This window comes from Haliotis rufescens, unplaced genomic scaffold (genome assembly GCF_023055435.1).
Source record: "Haliotis rufescens isolate VD_foot unplaced genomic scaffold, xgHalRufe1.0.p SCAF_5, whole genome shotgun sequence".
Classification (NCBI taxonomy): Eukaryota; Metazoa; Mollusca; class Gastropoda; order Lepetellida; family Haliotidae; genus Haliotis; species Haliotis rufescens.
The window spans coordinates 7,750,699-7,769,115 of record NW_025964223.1 but is presented as its reverse complement, the minus strand read 5'-3'; the positions used below and the strand labels follow the sequence as shown (position 1 = coordinate 7,769,115).

Sequence of the window (18,417 nt, the reverse complement as noted above, 5' to 3'; positions counted from 1 at the left end):
TCCCAAGATGTTACTCTATACCACTGATTTGTTTATCCCAAGATGTTACTCTATACCACTGATTTGTTTATCCCAAGATGTTACTCTATACCACTGATTTGTTTATCCCAAGATGTTACTCTATACCACTGATTTGTTTATCCCAAGATGTTACTCTATACCAATGATTTGTTTATCCCAAGATGTTACTCTATACCACTGATTTGTTTATCCCAAGATGTTACTCTATACCACTGATTTGTTTATCCCAAGATGTTACTCTATACCACTGATTTGTTTATCCCAAGATGTTACTCTATACCACTGATTTGTTTATCCCAAGATGTTACTCTATACCACTGATTTGTTTATCCCAAGATGTTACTCTATACCAATGATTTGTTTATCCCAAGATGTTACTCTATACCACTGATTTGTTTATCCCAAGATGTTACTCTATACCAATGATTTGTTTATCCCAAGATGTTACTCTATACCACTGATTTGTTTATCCCAAGATGTTACTCTATACCACTGATTTGTTTATCCCAAGATGTTACTCTATACCACTGATTTGTTTATCCCAAGATGTTACTCTATACCACTGATTTGTTTATCCCAAGATGTTACTCTATACCACTGATTTGTTTATCCCAAGATGTTACTCTATACCACTGATTTGTTTATCCCAAGATGTTACTCTATACCACTGATTTGTTTATCCCAAGATGTTACTCTATACCACTGATTTGTTTATCCCAAGATGTTACTCTATACCACTGATTTGTTTATCCCAAGATGTTACTATATACCACTGATTTGTTTATCCCAAGATGTTACTCTATACCACTGATTTGTTTATCCCAAGATGTTACTCTATACCACTGATTTGTTTATCCCAAGATGTTACTATATACCACTGATTTGTTTATCCCAAGATGTTACTCTATACCACTGATTTGTTTATCCCAAGATGTTACTCTATACCACTGATTTGTTTATCCCAAGATGTTACTCTATACCAATGATTTGTTTATCCCAAGATGTTACTCTATACCACTGATTTGTTTATCCCAAGATGTTACTATATACCACTGATTTGTTTATCCCAAGATGTTACTCTATACCACTGATTTGTTTATCCCAAGATGTTACTCTATACCACTGATTTGTTTATCCCAAGATGTTACTATATACCACTGATTTGTTTATCCCAAGATGTTACTCTATACCACTGATTTGTTTATCCCAAGATGTTACTCTATACCACTGATGTGTTTATCCCAAGATGTTACTATATACCACTGATTTGTTTATCCCAAGATGTTACTCTATACCACTGATTTGTTTATCCCAAGATGTTACTCTATACCACTGATTTGTTTATCCCAAGATGTTACTCTATACCACTGATTTGTTTATCCCAAGATGTTACTCTATACCACTGATTTGTTTATCCCAAGATGTTACTCTATACCACTGATTTGTTTATCCCAAGATGTTACTCTATACCACTGATTTGTTTATCCCAAGATGTTACTCTATACCACTGATTTGTTTATCCCAAGATGTTACTCTATACCACTGATTTGTTTATCCCAAGATGTTACTCTATACCACTGATTTGTTTATCCCAAGATGTTACTCTATACCAATGATTTGTTTATCCCAAGATGTTACTCTATACCACTGATTTGTTTATCCCAAGATGTTACTCTATACCACTGATTTGTTTATCCCAAGATGTTACTCTATACCAATGATTTGTTTATCCCAAGATGTTACTGTATACCACTGATTTGTTTATCCCAAGATGTTACTCTACACCACTGATTTGTTTATCCCAAGATGTTACTCTATACCACTGATTTGTTTATCCCAAGATGTTACTCTATACCAGTGATTTGTTTATCCCAAGATGTTACTATATACCACTGATTTGTTTATCCCAAGATGTTACTATATACCAATGATTTGTTTATCCCAAGATGTTACTCTATACCAATGATTTGTTTATCCCAAGATGTTACTCTATACCACTGATTTGTTTATCCCAAGATGTTACTCTATACCAATGATTTGTTTATCCCAAGATGTTACTCTATACCACTGATTTGTTTATCCCAAGATGTTACTCTATACCAATGATTTGTTTATTCCAAGATGTTACTATATACCAATGATTTGTTAATCCAGAAATTGATAATATAGAACATGATTTCACTTGGAATGTTTCTGTCCATACTAACAGGGTTTCATTGCATGCAAGAATCTGAGATCTGTTTGTGGGTGAAGGTGTTTTTTTATTTTTTAAACAGTTATCAAATATATTCTACTTACATAACTCGATTAAACATTTTACACCACTTGTATCTTATAATCGTATAATACATCTTTATAAGGTTAAGACCTTGACGAACACTTATTGGACAATAATTATATTGGGTAAGACAAATGAAAAGTGAAACATTCCCATACGTTGCACCAATAAAAATCAACCACACTCATATACAGTAAACTACGGCTATAACGAACTCAAAGGGACGACCAATTTTGGTTCGTTATAAACATAGTTCGTTATAAACATATATACAGCAAATGGCCGGGACAAAAAAAAACAGTTTGTTATGTCTGCCAGGTCGTTATAAGCATGTTTATTATAAACGTTGTTTACTGTACATTGTAAACAAAAGAATGATCACATTCCCCCACTAAATCCAACCCCCACAGAAACTAACCAACCACACACACATTATGAACAGAGAATGTTCTCAGACTGTACAGATATCAAAATCATTCAGGTGAACTTTAAAGTTGTATTCTGTAACCTTGATCTGTTGGAAATGTCATTGGTATCATTAAGTGTAAATGCAGGAAGGGGGTTATCAATGATACTTTCATCTATAATTCAATTGTGATATATGATGTATCATCATTTACATATCGCTGCTTTATCATAATATGAAATAGGATAACTGCATTTATGGAAAATATGACACTGGTCCTGTATCAAGACAGGTCATACTAATTAGCACTGATCATATTTTTTTAGTTGAAGTGCACATTCCTGATTCCAGTGGGATTTGTGTGTTTCATTGTATGAACTTTCTGTGGATTTAAAAAAAATACATTTTCTTTATGGTTTTTTAATTAATTGACTTCACTTGATTTCATCAGGTGTAAATTAATAAAAAAAACTGATTATAATATAACCTTGTAAAAAAAAAATCATTTTCATTGGTATATCTCACTATTTCACTTACCAAAAATGTATACAAGTTTTATTTACAACAAATAAAAAATAAACGTGTCGCTGTTGTTCAACACAAACAGCAACCGCTAAAACAGTCTGCTGTCAGTCAGAGCCCGTCTTTAAATGACTGTACATCGCAATCAATAATGTGTTGACATCTATTCCAGTGTCACTCTGACCGTTTCTGACGTTCATAACAAACGTCACATTGTCACACAAATACCCCTGAAAGAAAAAACAACGAATGTCACAGTTTTCTCAACCAACTGTCTGTTTTGAAAGGATCTTGCCACGCTGTGTTTACAACTGTTGCATCGAAATTCCGGCAACACGGACAGCTACCGTGACGCATGACAGCGCATGGCGCTTGAAAACCTGTGATTGTACGGGTGTAAACAATGAACAAAGGGGTACTTACCCTAATTGTTTCCTCCACACTGTAACTGGGGGTTTTCTGGGGGTGACCCCCCGAGGACTGGCTTTGCTTACAATGAGCCATGGTGACGATTTTCCACTTGCGTTTTCATAACTCCGATCGCCAATCAGCACAAACAACAGGTACCTCACAAATGCAGGTTTTCGCTATAAACACACGATAGAGACACATACATCCAAATCTTGAATAGAAAAAGAGCAAATGATAGACTCTAAATGCACATCTGGTATATTCGCCCCCTAAACGATGCTGGCGATGCTTCTCACAGTAGGGAAATCCCTCGATCGCTCTACATCCTAAATTCACAACATTCACGTTGGGCTCTTGCTAACCCACATGTAGTAGAGGCGTCTGAGTCATTGAGTGCGATCTCGCATAAATTATGAAAATTGATTTTCTCAACGAAGGCGTGTTTTGCTTGATCAGTAAACCTCAACAATTCTGAATTCATCGCCGGTGTGTTCATTAGTGATAAGTATATGTGTGGGTTTTTTAAATATTCAATTACATACGTGTTGGGTTTATTGCATGTTTTGTGAATACATTAGTTTAGTAATATTATTTCTGTACATGTGATCGAAATTATTATATAGGCCTTAACCGCGTATGTGTGTGAATTACATAACACAAAAAAAAATTAAATAGGAAGGTGTGTTGTTTGCGAAGAATATATACTTGGGTTTTACAGTAACAGTAACTTCTATTGTCACCCTTGTGCAAATGATTTTGATTATTGCCCTGTAATTGAACTATCCTGTGGCAAATTTCACACATCTGCGACATTTATTGTACTTCTTTACAGCAACACCTGTATCGTCACAATACGTTTACGATCTAACCACAAAACCAAAAATAACACTGAGCCCTACGTCACGGAATTCTGTGTTTATATTTGGCCACTGCACAATTTGGCGGGTGTTTTCTTCCCGACAATGCTTTTCCCGCAATATTTTGTGCGCGAAACACTTGCCTGAGCGTATGCTACGTCTTAGATGCTAATCAGCCGCTTATTGACAGTCGTAAATACATACGATCATGTGACAATGCTAGTGTAGACATGTTTTCCCTCGCGACACACATAACGCTATTCACTCACATGTTCCGCATGGACATGTTTTCATAACTTGACCTATGACCTACCGTGTCAGACTGTGTGATTGGATAACTGTATCGCTAGCTGTCAATCAAAGTAGGGTGCCTTTCTCTGATTGGTTAATGAAAAGTAGGCGGGTTTATAGTTTCTAAAAACGCACTATCTCGCGCCAAATATTTGTAGTGGCTCGAATCGATTTCGCACAAAAATTATTTATCCACGGAGGGTGACAAGACATATCGAGCCCCTCCACCCAAGGATACCTCAGCAAAGCAGGAAATAATTTGGAACGGATCTACACACGGGGATTATCCTATTCCATCCTACACAGTAACTGTTGTCAACAATTGCAAATGCATATGACAGTTTAGTTCGAGTTCGTGTACAGGCAAGTGAGATATTTCACTGCAAAAACAAAGGTGTGTTGGTGATTCATTTTTCCATGTTGTTTTCCATAATTGCTCAAAATTGACAAACATGTATTATTAGCACCATCATATGCCACCATGTCCTTTCAATCGTTTTAGATCGAGTAATCATTATGTTTAGACATGGCTGATGTCATAACTGTCAATGTACAAAACCATTTTTTAGAGTGATCATACAGAGAAGCGTACTTGTATTTTATGTAACATATAAGTAATCACCACTCGATATGCCTTATGTGCAACTATACGTATTTGTAATAAGTTAATTGTTATGATTTCAAATTTTGACACTTGTACAAAAATAGCCACAGTTCATATTGCACCATTTGGCTCGCGACCGGTATTGACATGTTCAAACACCGTGTGACCTAATTTTAGGAAATTCAGGACTGCTATATCATTTTTTTATCGTTTCAATGCATATATAATCTATATCTTTCGAAATTATCCCGTATCGCGATGATTTACAGCTATTTTCAAATAATTTTTACTCCAAAATGTAACCGGGCACACCCCCGCCATTTTACGTATCCACGTTCCGGGCCGATAGGGCCCGTCGTGGGTTACTATCACGCGCCAATTTCGAACGTGCAGAAATCGTACAGACGAGCCAAAATAACGCGGAGTCTGGGTGCTCTCACCGGTGTCGTATGGGGTTTCACTCGGTAAGTAAGGTTAAATTTTGTTGTTTAGGTGCATATTGAGTGTCCGGGTAGGTCTTATATCTATGTTAACTTTGGAAAGGCTCAAACGGTTGTCGATTTCAGGATTTATTTACAGTTAGACGAGGACGCCGGTAACTGGGGCAATGTTTTGATCTCCGATTTCTCTTGGTCCCAGCTTCCTATGTAAATTAGATATTATAACGGTTTGCCTAATCATATTTTACTATTCAGATGTTTAATAGCACTCTTGAGTGTCTGTTTGATTTAATTAAAATCAGGTGGAAAAATTATTTCGAATATTTTAACCCCTTGAATTTTAGCGGGAGAATGGGCGCGCCAGTTCAGTTGTCAACATCGGCTTGATCACTTCACCACCTGTTGACAACCTGCTTTGTTTAAACATTCTTTCATTAATTTTCAAGTCACAGTCCTATCAATATGTATTCTTCATAGCAAATGACTGGCACAGATTGCATAATTAGATTTATGACCTCAGTCCAAGTGTAGACGACCCACAATAATTAATCACGGATTTCACACTCTGTTGCACTCGTCATGGCATTTTCCTTCTACACTGACTATACAGCTCTTCAGATCAGTCTGAATATTTTAATGATTTTTATTCGCAAATAAAATCACCTGAAAATATTGAGTCTTTTGAACATGTTTTTGAAGAAAAATACAAAATGCAATTTAATGTTTTGTTAGAGATTGAATCTAGAAGATTGTGATATTGTTTATAACATGGTAATTTCAATATCTGTAAAAAGATGGCTGCTGTAATAGCTAAAGGAAAATACTCAAAACACTGTTTTTTAACACTGTTCAAAATTAAGCATGAAAATCAAGGGGTCATTATCATAGCTCTAATGTTCAAAGTTAAATTTAAGTGAGTCCCATGATTCAAATACTAAGAAACATCAAGAACCCCATTAATTTTGAACACTAAATCCATATAGCCCACACTAATCACCTTAATAGTCTAATGAGTTTCTTATTATAAGTATAAACTTCATTACCGTACCTTAAAGAACTCTTTCCTATACTTTTAAGTTCATTCAAACATCCCATATCATATGATCAATGACCAAAAATGACACAACTGTGAAAGTTTTCGTAAAAGAACTATGAAATTAAACGTTGTATGTTTCTGTTTCAGGAATGGCAGGATTAACAAAACAGTTGCTGTCCGCAAAATTAAGGGCATCAATAACAGAAGAAGATGAAAGTGATGAAGAAATGGCATCATCCAACGTGCCTTTTAGTCAGAAATCACACAGCAGTGATATCAAGTATTGTGATCACAATAAAAGTCGAACATCTATCATTAACAAAGAAAATGAAAACAGTCCCAAGAGAGTATCTTCCCCAAGATCAAAGATTCGTATTCCACTCGAAGATTCCGATGTCACTGTGGATAATGCCATGGACAATATTGACACTGATCAAAACAATAACAGTCAGCCAGTGACACCTACCAAACCCAAAGAAGAGGCTGAGGCTCCCTTGACCCCAACAGCAAATCTAAAGATGCTTTTTAGTGCTGTTAGTCCAGAGATTAGAAAAATGCAGAGTAAATTGAAAGAAGAGGCTAATGCTCAACAAGTAGCCGAAGAATCAAATCAAGATGCAAATGACTTTGACAATGAAATATTATGTTCGTCTCAAGAGAGTGACTCAGGCAAACCAACTACAGGATCAAGAAAAGAAAAATCTCTTGGACTTTTGTGTCAAAAGTAAGATGTCATGCCTTTTAACTGATAGATAAACATGAACTATTCTATTGCGATAAGTCTTTCATTATGTATAAATTAACACTATAACATTGTACAAAGAAGCCTTAATTTGTGGATTCGAATTGTCATTTATGGTTGGAGTTTTGTGATGATAAATATTTATACAAATCAATATGAAGAGATAAAACTGTTTACTTAATATGGAGAAAGTACATTAACCAAACTAAAATGATGCTTGATAAGTTTCAGATTTCATGTCATGGAAAATAGCCTAAAGGATTATGAGGGTAGACATGAGTCCATCCAGATCATAGATCTGAGAATGGAACATTTAGAGAAAACTGCCAATTCTTATAGCTTCTTCACCCATCCTAGAACCCTGTCACATGGCTGGAATATTGCTGAGTCAAGTGTTTGACCAACAAACAAAAATAATCACTTGTCTTAGACTTGTATCTGTGTTTTTTTTACAATGCTTTCTGAATTTTCAGGTTTTTACAAAAGTATCCGGAATATCCAGATCCATCACAGAACTTTGAAATATGCCTCGATGAAGTTGCCAAAGAACTCAGTAAGTACTATCTTTGCAGGTGCTGAACTAAACAAGGACAAGGAATTATGATTATTTTTATATATTCCTTAGTTGACAATCAAAATGTGTCAAGTGTACAGAATTATGTTATTTTTAATTTGAATTGACATTTGGATAATGCCAAAGTCATCTTGACTCTCCTTTTGAACTTTCAGTCAATAAAATATTTATCAATGTCAATGATATGTGTATTTCAGGCGTCGAGAGAAGGAGAATCTATGACATCGTCAATGTGCTGGAGAGTGTCGAAATTGTCAGCAGAGTGGCTAAGAATAGATATGCATGGCATGGAAAGACCAACCTTGTCACGACACTTGCAAAACTTAGGGTAAGTGTTATTGTGAAAATGGCTACGGGTGTAGTTCAAACAAAAAATGTCTACATACATGTATGTTAACATATGGTTAAGATGAGGACAAGTCATTTATATTCAATATAATCAGAGCCTGAAAAAGAAATTGACATCACAATAATGTACATTATATTTTCATATTTCTGTAGGCTCTGGCTGAGACTGAAGGTTTTGCAGAGCAGATGGACAAACTGAAGGAACTTGAATTAAACCGAGAACTTCAAGATGGGGAGACTTGCACAGTAAAACTGCCAGTTGAAATTGGTGACAAGGGTAGGTTTGAATCATTGCTAGTTTAATTTTAAATATCTGTTCTCAACAATCAGTTTTGTCTGTTTAAAAGATCTGATATATATAAACAGATTTACAAAGTTTTGCACCAAATAACACAATTGTTTTGTCAAAACACACTTGTTTTGTAAACTCCAAGTGAGCGATGTATTGATGTATTGTATTGAAACTGGTAATCTATTATTCAGCATGATAATCTGGAAATCATGCTTATTTCAAAGTTACCTCAAGGTTCCTCAATACTGAAACACCAAAGAATGGAAACTTAAACACGGGTCCCTTTCAATTTTATCACTCACAAAATATTTTATATGAAGAAATCCCAAATATCAAAACTTAATAATTCTATTCAATCTGCTTTATTTTGATGTGATGTGCAAAATTGTTTCTGATTGCATGATCCAACTCCTTGACAGATCTTCGATTATTTCCCTTAATTGGAACACCATGACTTGCCAAAAGATTACCTGAAAGAGAATGTGTCTGTGTGGAGATCTATTCCTGCTGTAAGTGATAAATCTGTAGTGTCATATATCACGCCTGTTTCAGCAGTCCGGAAAGACAAATCCCTTGGCATCATGAGTCAGAAGTTTCTCATGCTGTTCCTCGTCTCCAAACCAAAGACCGTCAACCTGGATCTCTCGGCTAAAATACTCATTGGCGACCCTCTCATTGACAGGACTGAGAGTGCCAAATTCAAAAGTAAGAAATCTCCTGAGGTCCATCAAACAAGTGCTTAGGAATATAGTGTTCCATTCTTGACCTGTTAAGTTTTGGGTCTGTTAAGGCTTTGAGGTTATTGTGGGTCGTCATCTGTTAGGCCATTGTAAATAATTATTAGATTTGATCCCCAGTTGCCTCACATCATTTTATTGTTTCCAAGTATCTACCGATGAAAACATTGCTATGTGTATACCCTTCTTTCTTTCCTTGATGAAAAATATACAGAGTCCAACCATTTATGATTCATATTAATCTCATCAGTCATCAGTTAATGCACACAGATGCTTTGAAGAGTATGCATAAAATAAAATGCCTCTCGCCTCACAATATTGAAAAGGAAGTGGATGAAAATCTAAAACCTACTTTATTGTGGCCTTAAATAGAATTTGTGTTTTACCTGTTCTGGTAAAAATATCCTGTAGTGTTTTGAAGGCACAGGATTAACACTGATATATGTACTTATATGTACAGGGAGTGATTGAGTGAGTAAGTGTTGCTTTAAGCCGCATCAGCAATATTCCAGCTATTCGTGGCTATATATGTACAGGGAAGATCTTAGTATGTTGTAAATATCAAGTAATAAGTCAAACAGCTACATTACCATATATGTTTGTCACATTAACTTTCATTTGTTTTTCTTTCAAGATTATCTGTGAGTAGATTTTTATACAATGCATTTATTTGAACATTGTTTCTTGTTTCCAGCTAAGATCCGGCGTCTGTATGACATTGCCAATATCCTCACTAGTCTTGACCTTATTCGTAAGGTCCATGTCACGGAGATCAGAGGTCGTAAACCAGCATTCAAATACATCGGCCCCGATGTTGATAACGTCAGTGATGTTGGTTGTAAGTATTATTTTGTATTGCATTTGGAAATCACAGTTACATATATACTACAAACTATAAACAATGAATTCTTGTGTCTTCATTAAAAAAAACACATGAAAACTTGGCATTGTACTTGACGCTTGTCAATTTCATACTTTCAGTTTGCTGCACTGATGGATGTCATCGGCCCAGTTCTCGCCACTCAATGCTTGACTGTGTTAAAAATGCCAATGGTAAGTACACACAGATGTCTATGAGTTCCATTTTTAATGTAAATGAAGTTGAATTTTGACTAAAATCAAAGGGCTTTCTTCCTTCATGCCAGATATTAGTTTTAAAATTCATCTTTGTTAATATTAGTGCAATGCTAAAATGTTTTGTTTTTTTCCTGATTTTTTTTAATGAACATAAAAACAGTAATGTTGCATTATGAAGTTTTGAGTTGGACATGTTTTCTCATCTTAACTCCTTTCTGTTTTCCAGTTGCCAACCTTGTAAATATGTACAGACCCATTCATCCATGTGTTCCTATACAGAATCCATCTGTGGTTGCAACATTAGCAGGTAGGAATTGCCACAACAGTAGACAGGGACACTTGCCCCTGATGGCCTGTGGGTAGTCACATTTTGATGCAGTGCATGAAAATATTAGTGGGGGGGGTTGTGTGCTTGAGGTTTGCTCCTGTATTATTTGAATGTTTGGACCCCTCAATCTCAGATATTCAACATTAAGGTTATGACAAGGGTCCCAGCAGACATAAAAAAATTGCAATACATGTCGCGATATGTTGTATAATTCTAAAACAATCAGAAACATCAATGTATAAATTAAAGAGTTCATATACAGAACAATACAAGACACATAATCAGAAGTACTTCTCAGGAGCTCAAAAACTCATAACATGAGGATATAATTTTCAAATATGTTAGATATTGATGATATTACTATCTGTTCAATATATATCTGAACTTCATTTAGTCATTCCATAAAGTGGTTGGATATATTTTTTAAATGAAAACCGAAAAAGTATCACTACCACTTATAAAATTGCCTTTTAATGACAAGCATGGGTTGCTGAAGACCTGTACCCCGGATCTTCATGTGTCCTTAAAAATATGTGTTAAACAGTAACTATTGAGATGAAGATGTTCATTAGAGGAATACATAATTGAAATAAAACTTTACTACCAGTCTCAGGCAAAACATTTCTCTACATGCCTGATGAAAATGAACTATTATGCGTGTAAAAGGCGACCAACGGGATCAGCCGGTCAGGTTCGCTGACTTGGTTGATGCATGTCATCGTATCCCAATTGCATGGATTGATGCTCATGAAGTCAATCACTGGAATGGAGGGTCCAGGCTTTGATTATTTACAGACCGCCATCATATAGCTGGAATATTGCTGAGTGCGGCGTTAAACAACAATTTTTTTAAAAACAACAACAAATAAACACATTTTTAAGAAACCTATTGTGCACAAACCAACGTCAGAAAATTGCATTATGTGTGTTATTTTATTTCCAGAAGCTAAAACCAAAGTCAGCAAATTGAAGCAGGAGGCTGACAATGCTCCCCGTCGCTTTTCTCGCCATGCATCTTTCGAACAAATCTGCCAAGTTGCTGAGAAGGAAAGATCCAAATTATATGGATGTTCCTCTGAACCCTCTAGTCCTGTTAAAAAACTCAACTTTGATGGTAGGTATTTCAGATTTTTTCCTTATGAGGCTGAGAAAAAGCTGTCAATGACTTGTCAAAAAATAAATCATTTTAGTGTGTAACTGCTTGCTTCCTGGTTCTTAGGCATCTTTTGTTTTGTGCAGAATAATTATCCTGCAAGAGTGTCTTAGAACCAATTTGTTTACTCATGCAGTCTTAATAATGGTATGTGGTCAAGGGGAGATAATCCTTATGGACAACCACTGTGTGACCCACCAGGGGAAAAAAGGGACCTTGTGGGTGCTAGGATACAATTGTGCTGTTATGTCATAAAGAAAGATGATTGACATCAACTTCCGTATTAATCGTCATGTGTGCTGACTGTACAAGAATATCTTATTTTTTCTGTCATTGGTTTGTAATGTTATATGCACATTATTTCAAAGCATTTCGGCATACATGTCTACCTTCAATTAATCAGACATCATAACATAAACTGCAATCATTACATAAACAGTTATAAGTATGAAAATGGGACTTTGCAGAAAATGAGTCCAAATATTTGGTAATAATCTCTGTAATAAGTAAGAATTATAGTTGATGAACAGTATTTTTGTTGTCCAAAGACACTTTTAAAATATAAGAAGTAAGAGGTCAAAATGTGATTTTTCTCCCATTAGGTCCCTTATTTCATGGTTGGTCACATATTTTGATTCAGAACAGTGGAAGCTTAATCTTTGAAGTACAGTCATTTTTTAAATCAATAGAGGGTTATTTTTTCCTCTTTTTGCAATTGCTTTTAGAAAATAGGACCTGAAATTCCTTTTATTTTTAACTAACAATAGTTTAAATGATGATGTAGCACATATCATATATGCATTTCTCAGGATGATAATGTATTTTTGTAACCCATTTTCAGAAACATTTGAAGATCCATTGCCTAAACCAGAGTTGAAAAAGAGTCAGAGCATGCCATTAACGGTAAAGAAACCATTGCTCATAATGAAAGATGGACAGCTGACCATTGTCCAGGATTCTTCAGAAAAGAATAAATCCAATCCAGGGACTCCACTTACTTCACAAACAATAAGCCTAGCCAAAAGTTCCGGCAAGGCCAATGCTTTTATATTCAGGACAAAGCCTTTGAATCCATCAGAGAATATGAAACAGCCAACAATGATTCCACTGACAAGAGATCAGATTGATGCTGTGTTACGCTCTCTCAAAGTTCCAGTGCCCATAGAGAAGGATACTTCTAGTCTTAAAGATGCTTCAACTCAGTCATCCCCTAATACACCATCTACAGGTAAATCTCAACAGACGACAATCTTAGAGCAACGGTCATCGTCTCCAGATTGCACCCTTGCAGCCATGAATGAAACTACCCCTCAGGCTCAACCGGATCGCCGTGGCATCAAGCGGACATATGTGGCCGTAAGGAACGTTAATACTGTTGATAAAAGGATTCGATTAGCCATTCCAACACCACCATCAACAGAGGAGGAGTCCGGAGCCAGTTCATCGGACAGCTTCTCCCATACTCCTGATGGAGAAGTGGATGCAATTAATCAAAGATGTGCCAAACGCAAGGTCGCAACAGATAGGAGGGCACTTCATCTTGCTCCTGAATTCCGTAACTCACCTCCCATGTGCAATGTTCAGAGAAAACCAACTCCAGATACATTCAATCGAATCACAGCATCAGAACTGGAGCTGGCTGCTCCTTTAGCTGATGATGAAGATTCTCCGTGTGGAAAGCTATCCCCAAGGGAAAACAGTAAATGTCATATACCCGCTCAGACTGTTTTACCTACAATGCAACGTGTAACAATCCAACTACCCAATCAGCAACCAATGTCTGTGTTTCATGTCCCCGTGAACGGTCAGGACAAGATGCCCAAAGTCTCCCCCAAATCCTTGCCACAATCCCCACCCCTTCAGGGCTTTGCTCCAACCCAGCCATTGCAGATTGTTGGAGGGATACCAGTAACACCAAATGGTCAGCCAATGGGTTTCATGGTACCCGTCACCTTTAGCCCACCCTTGACCCCATCTAGTCCCACAATGTTCACCATGCCCACCTCACAAGCTCAACAGAATATGACCTTCACCTCTGTACATGTTATGCAACCTCAGGTCAAGGTCACATCAGCTTCCATTCCATCTTCTGTAATATCCTCGCCACTACAAACATTTTCATCTATCCAATCACCACAAGTCCGTATGATCATACCCCCAGAACAACCAATTACCACCTCAGCAGGAACTTTCATCCACAAAGACGGATCTCTTTTTACCCCAATAGCATTTGCTCAGGACACTAAAACTGCAGTACGAAAGCTGTCTCTGTCTGATTTGTGCTAACAAATTGTCAATGGAATTTTATGAATGAATTTGTACAGACTTGAAGTATTTACTTCTTGGAATTTGTATTGATGAAATAGTATTTATCCCTATAGTATTTTAGACAGTGAAAGTGCAAGCTGTAGTTCTAGTTTTGGCATGAAAGATGCTTTGATATTAATCTGGTGCAGATATAGATGCATTTATTTTTAGATGAAATGTAGTTTAGTAAATTATTCCAGTTATTTAATCAAATGCTGATCATTTAGTCGCTAGATTGTACTGTGATAAATCAGTGGGCACATACATTGTTCAAACCTGGGTGCACAGCAAGACATGTCAGTGTGTAAATGCATTACAGTATTTGTAGTTTTCCTACATTACAAATCAATGTTTTACATATCATTCCACATTGTTAAGTTACACCTTATTTTTACCAATTTCTAAGTATTGAATTTTCTTTTAATCCATCCTGCAGTATTCCAAAGATGTGATTTATTTTTTTAATTTCATACTTTTTTTTTTTTTTAATCAATTATAAGTTTATTTTAGTTTCCATTTCTTAATCATCTCATTTCTTTGGTTAATTTCATTTGACATTAATCTTTAACATGTGTTCGTTGCGTTGTCAATCCATTACCCAGTTTTGTTATCAGAATGAATGACATAAAATGTATGTTGTTTGGGATACCTGTACTTGTGTGTTTAAAGTTGTTTTGTTGCCATGGTTACTGTTACTTTGATCTCATGTACATTACCAAGCCATTCCGCTGTTAGTAAAATAGCTGAGATTCTGCTTACAAGTGTGCTAACGGACAATTAATGGAGAAGGCAAGAAAATAATTCCATATTTGCAATACATAATGCAATGAACATTCTTTTGCAGATCGTAAAAGAGAAGAAAGTAAACATTGCAATGTGTTTAGTAGTATGAATTTTGAATGAACTGACAAGGGCAACTGCATAATTTGTGTAGGGGATTTTGAAACAATTGGTTTTCTTAGGGTTTTCTTACTTCTATCAGGTATTAGAGGCAGCTGATTTTATTGTTATTTTACACAATATTTAGTTATTCAGGACTCATTCAACATTGATATCAACATGTAACCACCAAATGGGCAGCACATTGTAGAAGAATCAACCCGAATATATTTTTTATGAGAAAATGAACCTAGTGCAGCATATCAGAGTTCTCATGCTACTGTCACCTTGACTTCACACCTCACAGTAGTGTGAAATGGCAATTTGGCAAGTGTTGTGGTTTTCATGACAAATAATATTGGTTTATTCATAGATATAAGAGATGATATATGGCAATTTCAAACTCTACTCTTACTAAACCATAGACTTAAAAAAATATTTATTGTTTTATTTATTTATTCATTTTTTAAGATTAATAATATTATTCAGGCTGGCACAAAGAAAATTGGGTAGTTTAATATGAACCATAAACTCTTTTCTTCTGCTTCATCCATGGTCGTTATTCCAAGCTTTGTGCTTGGCCCCAAGCAAGTCAGTGTTACATTATGCTAGTCGTGCCATTTCCAGATTATAATATATTGGTGAAATATTTTCATGTCCATTTCATATTTATGTTCATTGCAATGCCTTTTGCTAAGGCAAACATGGCTTGCTCAATGTGTCAATTTCATATACAACAATACTCTTCATTGTGACATTGTCATAATAGTACATGGTGTACTGTTGTTACCAATTGTTAAATTTTATTTTTCTCCGTTGTGTGCCACATGGAACTTGGTTGTAACGAGAGTTTGTTGTGTATAGAGTCAATTGTATATATACTGCAAGACAGATTGTATAATAAAATACAATAATCAAATATGCAATGATGTGATTTTGTTATTTATACATCAGGATCATGCAGCATTAGAAAGTGGCACTAGTCCTGTAGTCCTTGCCAATCTGCCCAATAGATAAGGTATCATAAGGACTAGTAGAGATTAGCCCTTTTTAAAGGTTTTGGTATATGTTATCATTATAAGGACTAGTGGACTAAAACTAGTGGTTTCTAAAACGCTGAGAATGGGATATACACGAAGAAACCTGGACTTCAAATATTCTTTACTGGTCACCATTACCAGCTATTAATTATAACACTGACACATTCCTGGGACAATACCTAATTGGGAAACAGTGTTGACACCAATTCTTTGTCGATAGCCATTTTATTTTATTTTTCTGATGTCAGTTTTCTTTGGTGTTTTGTAAAAATATAAGGCTTAAGTAGATCCTTGCCTTCAAAATATTTTTTAGGACTATACCTGTATTCGAGATTGGGGGTTCATCAGCTAGTCTGTCATTTTGGTCAACGGTTGTGTATTTCAGGATGTGAAGACATGAAGGTTTTATGGATAACAACTTTATTGTTTGTAAGGTTTCAAGGCTACTTCTTGCAACTTCATCCTGGTAACTTCTAAATGCCTATCAAAGACTATCAGGATGGTTCCAGTAAGGTAATGGTGATATTCTTTGGATTGGAGTAATATTGAATCAACAATATCAGATTCCATGTAAACAATATTCGGAAACCAGCTTGTTTTACTGGGTTAATATTTTGGTGGTGTGAGGTTTGCTTGAGATCTGTGGTATTTTAATCTGGGGACTGCTAACTATTTAACTTTTAACATAGGATTGTGAGGAGGAACCCATTTAATGCCATATTCAGAAGCACCTTCACAACCAGGCAATGAATAGCCATGCTTCAATATGTTCTGATAGACACATGCTGGTAAACTGTTGATACCAGAAGATGTTATCAGAATGATTATCCACCGCTCCAACGAAGTTGGCGGGGGATACTGAATGGGTTCCGTCCATCTGTGTGTGCGTGCGTCCCGAAATCATTTCTGGAGCATAACTCAGAAACCGTTAAATATTTCTCTACGAAACTTTGCATGTCTATCTCATGCTGAACTGGTGCCTTTTCTATTTAGGAATTTTAGAAATTTATATTTTTTACGTTTCCATGGCAACAAGTTGGACTTTGGTTCTATAAGGTTGGTGTTCGTTTCCGGAGCGTAACTCATAAACTGTTAAATACTTTCTTACAAACTTTGCATGTCTACTAGGCACATACTGAACTGGTGCCTTTTGATATTTAGCACTTTTAGAAATTTTATTTTAGAATTTCCATTGCAGCTATTTTGACATGGGCTTAGAGAAATGTTGGGTCAGTTACCTGGTTTGGGACCATAACATGTTAAAATGGGCAGGGGATATAGATGACTTTGTCCACTATAGACTTGTTATTTTACATCATTCATAACAGAAACTGACACTTGTCTTGCAGTCAGAAAAAAATATCCTCAATGATAAGTGTGTCATGGGACTTGTAGCAATTACTGAAAGGATGAGATAGAATAATGACGCTTTTGATCCACTTGAAATGTCAAATTAAAAGCTCAGGAAAACTTTTTAAATACTGGAATGAAAATTATGAGACATTCAAATGGCTGACAAAACCAACCACTTTCTTACATTTGCAAGTTTTGGATTTACCAAAATCAAGTATATGGCTGAAATTGTGAAAATGACAATTTTCAAGAGAAAATCCAACTATAAGCAAATTTGTCACTCAAGGTGAATATATTACCATATTTTGTTCTGCTTTTATCAACATCTAAGCTTGGGTCAAGGACTTATGTATTTTCAAATATTTGAAGAAAACTTCCTGAAAAAAAACTCAAAAATAAAACTTCCCAACACATTTTAGCCTATCCCATTCATTTGGAATTAAAAGTTGGAAACTTGGAAATATTTTGAATTTTAAAGTTTGAATTTGTTTTAATGTCAACTCTTACTTTTTGTTAGAGAACTAGGATATATTTGCTCCAATCACATGGTTGCTCGTAACGATTTATCAAATACTCCACCTGTTTACCAGTCTTTTCACGTCTGTCGTCCAACAACCCCTATAATTAATTTCACGAAAACTTAACTACCCATTGATGGACAAGCTGGCCACGCGACAGTCTGTTTATTATATCATAGTATTGTTGCATCCCGCTCGTGCAG

At 35.7% G+C, this 18,417-nt stretch overlaps 1 protein-coding gene and 1 long non-coding RNA gene across 4 annotated transcripts in view; one reads left to right on the top strand and one right to left on the bottom strand.

The window, feature by feature from the left end:
• LOC125373468 overlaps positions 1 to 4,011 on the bottom strand; it is a 72,157-nt gene extending 68,146 nt beyond the window's left edge. Inside the window, exon 1 of the long non-coding RNA XR_007218374.1 lies at positions 3,651 to 4,011. This is a non-coding gene — a long non-coding RNA (uncharacterized LOC125373468). The remainder of the gene's footprint in view (positions 1 to 3,650) is intronic.
• Positions 4,012 to 4,924: 913 nt separating this feature from the next.
• LOC124110333 (transcription factor E2F8-like) lies at positions 4,925 to 16,229 on the top strand. 3 transcript variants are annotated; one of them, XM_046469604.2, is made up of 11 exons: positions 4,925 to 5,180; positions 7,014 to 7,590; positions 8,082 to 8,161; positions 8,380 to 8,510; positions 8,684 to 8,807; positions 9,378 to 9,527; positions 10,254 to 10,397; positions 10,541 to 10,612; positions 10,863 to 10,943; positions 11,908 to 12,078; positions 12,959 to 16,229. In XM_046469604.2, the coding sequence occupies exons 2-11, from the start codon at positions 7,016 to 7,018 to the stop codon at positions 14,401 to 14,403; spliced, it is 2,973 nt and encodes a 990-aa protein (XP_046325560.2). In that variant the 5' UTR covers positions 4,925 to 5,180; positions 7,014 to 7,015; the 3' UTR covers positions 14,404 to 16,229. The 3 variants fall into 3 exon arrangements, with proteins under 3 accessions (XP_046325560.2, XP_046325558.2, XP_046325559.2); XM_046469602.2 differs by having other exon boundaries at positions 9,375 to 9,527; XM_046469603.2 differs by lacking the exon at positions 4,925 to 5,180 and adding an exon at positions 5,771 to 5,854 and having other exon boundaries at positions 9,375 to 9,527.
• The last annotated feature ends 2,188 nt before the right edge of the window (positions 16,230 to 18,417 follow it).